Genomic DNA, 4,640 nt, shown 5'->3' with positions numbered 1-4,640 from the left:
GTTGGCTATCGGTTGTCTGGTTATTGCAAAATTCTGTGTGAGGATAGGTTTTAGGGACTTATCATGATACAGATTTACATATATAAGCATTATTAATATAACTATTTGAAGGACAATTATTTTCAGAGCGCATTTATTTGGAGGGATGGAGCTGCTAGCTGTCAGTGCATGCCCATGAGTTTGACTATACACATATTAATGAATTATAGATATCAATTAGCTAGCTAGCTAGATAGCTAATTTACCTCATTTAGTTTGCACTTTCAACGGCTGTCATGACCCGTCCCACGGTCCATATTGTTCCAGCACATCATGTATACATATATCATTTACAAACCGCCCCGTAACTTTAACATATTTCCCATGCCTTGCTTTGTATAAAGTGCCCAGCCAGATATTGGAAATTTCATAGGTCAAGGACTCGTAGCTACTCATTCTGTTTCCCTATTTCTTAGCGTTACTTGCAACATGACTGGTCTTTCCCCACTCCCCTCCACTCCTACAACCCCACGAAGGTCTCATATAGACTTTTCCACAATCATACATAGCTCTCTCTATCTCTCTCTCTCTCTCTCTCTCTCACTCACAAACACACACACATTACTGGTATGTATATATAATGCACGAATGTTTCTCTCAATTCCTTTCACAGGTTAGAAGGCAAAGTGGCAATCGTCACGGGCGGCGCTAGCGGCATCGGCAAGGCCACCGCGAGGCTGTTCGTCCGCCACGGCGCCAAGGTCATCATCGCCGACGTCCAAGACGAACTCGGCCGCTCCCTTTGCACCAAACTCGGCCCCAACGACGTCGTTTCCTTCGTCCACTGCGACGTCACCAGCGACTCCGATGTCCAGAACCTCGTGGAAACCGCGGTTTCCAAGTACGGGAAGCTCGACATCATGTTCAACAACGCCGGCATCAGCGGAAACACAGACGGTACTATTCTCGGCAGCGATAACGCGAATTTCAAGAAAGTGTTCGACGTGAACGTGTACGGGGCTTTCTTGGGCGCCAAGCACGCCGCAAGGGTCATGATCCAGGCAAAGAAGGGCGTGGTTCTGTTCACGTCGAGCCTGGCGTCGGTGGTCGCCGGAGGGATGCCGCACGCGTACACGGCGTCGAAACATGCGGTGGTGGGGCTGACGAGGACCTTGTGCGTGGAGCTGGCGCAGTACGGGATAAGAGTGAACTGCATTTCCCCATATGCCATTGCGACGCCGATGCTGACGGGTGCGGTAGGGTTGGAGAAGAGGGTGATGGAGGAAGTGGCCTCCGCGGCTGCCGTTTTGAAAGGAGTGGTGCCGGAGGCGGATGACATAGCGGAGGCTGCTGTGTATTTGGCCAGCGACGAGTCCAAGTACGTGAGTGGGCTGAACCTTATTGTGGATGGAGGTTACAGCACAACCAATCAAGCCTTCTCTATAGCCTTTAAAAATATTATTTCTTAACTTATATGCATGAAATGAGATAGATATCCAAAACCAAGAAAAGTGCTTCTAATGAACTATTTTATAGTGATACTATTTAAGGTTTGCTCTTAAATAAGTGCTTCTCTATGTGTCAAAAGGCGCTTAAATATAATTTATATTTGTGTCAGTGTTATTTCCAACTACTAGTTATATATTATTTGTATATCTAGAAATTGTACCAATAACCTATCCAATAATGTGTTTGTGCATTTGCATTTTAAATATCTAACATGTGGTACATTGGTTTTACATTTATTGATATCACACATATAAAGACTATTGGAATTGGTGTGTCCCAATAGGGGAATAAATTGAGTTTTAAAATTTTTTTGACTCAATTAAATATTTACACCGATTGACCACATATCATATCTCATTCAATGGACACTCGTGTATATGAAATAATTAAATCATGAATTCAGGCATACACACGTGCAATATATTTCATTTAATTTAAATGTGTTCATATAAATGATTATAACAGTAAGCAAACAAGTATACACATGTGAAATTTAAAGTGCAAAAAGTAAATGAGATAGGAAAAGAGCGACACACAATATTTGTTATTGAGGTTCGGTCAAATCAGCTTACGTCCCCACCTTGGGCATAATCCCCAAAGATTCCAGTAAACCTGCTCACTTAAACAGGCGAAATAGAAACAGTTTACAATGTCCTCACGTGGCGGACATTCCCCAACTCACTTAACCGGTGGAGCGAACACTATGCACACTTTCCCTGGAGGGTACATCTCCTAGTTTTCTTAACTGATTCTGAGCCAATTTGGTGCTCTCCTAACCGAGTTTGAGCAATCTGGTGCTCTCCTACCATGCCTGAGTAAGTCCGAAACTATTCATAGGGTTAGTCTCTCTCTTTCGACAATCCCTCAAGAATACATCAATAATAACAAATTTTTGTACAACAGAGAATACTTCTTAAAAAGCAGATGTGTACAAATTTAAGGCTCAAAACATGCACTCTCTAATGATATAAAATATACTCAGTAGAGTGAGGATGTTTTTCAAAATAAATATTCTAATCTTTAAAGAAAGATATATATGGTAAAATGCTTCAAAGATTTGAACTCTAATAAAAAATTCTCCTAAAAATATTTTTCAAATACAAACTGGAGAACCTAGGGTTTGCTCTTCAAATATCTTTTGCACAAATAGAATATATGTAAAAAAGAGTATTATTGTTCTCTTGTAAATATTTTTACAAATAAAGAATATTTGGAGAATTTAGGAATTTAAACTTAAGAAAATATTTATGCAATAAATAACTTCTCCCAAAAATATTTGTCATGAAAATAATCGGGAGAAACTCGAGCAATACTCTCAAAACTATTTTGCAAATCTTAAAGGATAAGTGAGAGTATGTGCAAAAAAAATGCCCTAAATAAAATACTCTCCTCAAAAATAGTTTTGAAATAAAAGTATGAAAGAGAGTTGTAGAGATTTGTATTAAAGATTTTTCCCTAAAAGAATAATTTTATCAATAAAAAATAATTTTGGGAAACTTTGATTAATAAATGTTTAGATAGAATTTGGAGTTCATCAAAGTTACTAATCAAGAATAATGAAGGAGTATTTATAGATTTTCAAGAAAAGATACATGTGGTTTGTTAGTATCAAAATAGGGATCAAACTCAAAAAGCCAACAAAGACTTATTTTCAATATGTTTATAATTTAGGAAAAAGACATACGGACATGTAGAGGCACAAATTTTTACATAATTTCTCCTCAATACAATGCAACATGATATTTATTAAATTTAAAAAATAAATTCATTTTTTTGAAGACACTTCCCAAGCACGCTACATATGACCAACATACATATATTTGATCATAAAGAACCGAGGGAAGGCAGGGCCTTTAGGATCCTTCTCTACCAAATTCAGAGTAGAGTGAAGTGACCATGCATGCCACAACCAGCACCGAATAATTCAAAAATCATCTATTGGAGAATCAAATTTAGAGTCGTTTTTAGTACCCTCGTCCGCCCTTGTGACTAAGTCATACCCTAACGGATTGGATATATGGCCAATATTATACTATTACAAATATATTTAGATGTATTATTTTTCGTCAAATAAAATCATATACTCCAATATTATGTTTGATAAGTATTGTCCAAACTAAATGTAAGCGCGCCCACACACACACACACACATATATATGAACAAATTAGTGTAATAGGGTGGAAAGGAATTTGAGAATAGAGGGAGAGAGTACGTTATTTTTGTTGTGTAGGGGAAAATTTGATACGTCATATCAGTCTTGTTTGAAACTTTGAAAAAGGAAATATGAAAAAAGAAGAAGAAAAAAAAAATATAAAGAATCTGTTTTTTTTTTTTTTTTTTTTGATAATTAAAAAAAAGTAAAATAAAATATATAATAAATCAATAGAATAATCATAAAAACATGAAAAAGTAATTAAAAAAAATATATCAAAGAATCTATTTTTACTATTTGGATAGTTAAAGAAAATTTTTAAAAATGACATATATACTAAATCAGTGGAACAAATTTTTTTTTTTATACTTATGCCATTGATATTTTGTTTTCTTAATCTTGTTGTATTCGTTTCAATATATCTCCAAAATCCTTAAGGGGCATTTGGTTTGTGGCATAAAAACTATTCATATGTATTGGCATATTTGAAAATTTTATTCCTGACAATAGAATGTGTGACTTCTGGGATATTTTATTTTATTTTTATATTGTAAGATTCCTTAGAATGTATATATACAAGATTACAATCAGAATAGTTCATTCGGTATAGGAATCCTAATAGTCATTTTTAAGAAGAACACTATACCCTTAACGCATCTAATGAATGTATGAAGAATAATTGTATTTTTAAACACAAAACCTACTATAAGGTCACGTACTTGATTAAATCTATTACAAAAATTGTAAATAGTGGTAAACTAAAAAAAATTAACGCCTAATAACTAATTATTTAAAATAATTGAGGACAATATAGAATGTAAGTATCAGCAATTATATTAATTTTTTCATAGAATGATAACAATATCAATTACTTTTATTTAATAATTTATAAATGTCAATTAACAAAAATATTAACATTTTTAATAGACATTTTAAATTAATATTTTCTAATAAAAAATTAATTAAAATTTTATGATTATTATATGTAATTAACATTTT

At 34.5% G+C, this 4,640-nt stretch overlaps 1 protein-coding gene across 1 annotated transcript; it reads left to right on the top strand.

Moving 5' to 3' along the window:
- Positions 1-354: 354 nt before the first annotated feature.
- On the top strand, positions 355-1,596 carry LOC131165035 (secoisolariciresinol dehydrogenase-like). The gene is made up of 2 exons (XM_058122671.1): positions 355-515; positions 653-1,596. Exons 1-2 carry the CDS (start codon positions 469-471, stop codon positions 1,446-1,448), a joined length of 843 nt encoding a protein of 280 aa, XP_057978654.1. The 5' UTR covers positions 355-468; the 3' UTR covers positions 1,449-1,596.
- Positions 1,597-4,640: the final 3,044 nt, after the last annotated feature.

Source organism: Malania oleifera, chromosome 1 (genome assembly GCF_029873635.1).
Source record: "Malania oleifera isolate guangnan ecotype guangnan chromosome 1, ASM2987363v1, whole genome shotgun sequence".
In the NCBI taxonomy this organism is placed as follows: domain Eukaryota; kingdom Viridiplantae; phylum Streptophyta; class Magnoliopsida; order Santalales; family Ximeniaceae; genus Malania; species Malania oleifera.
The sequence above is the reverse complement of the archived record's forward strand: the minus strand, read 5'-3'. Positions and strand labels throughout refer to the sequence as shown.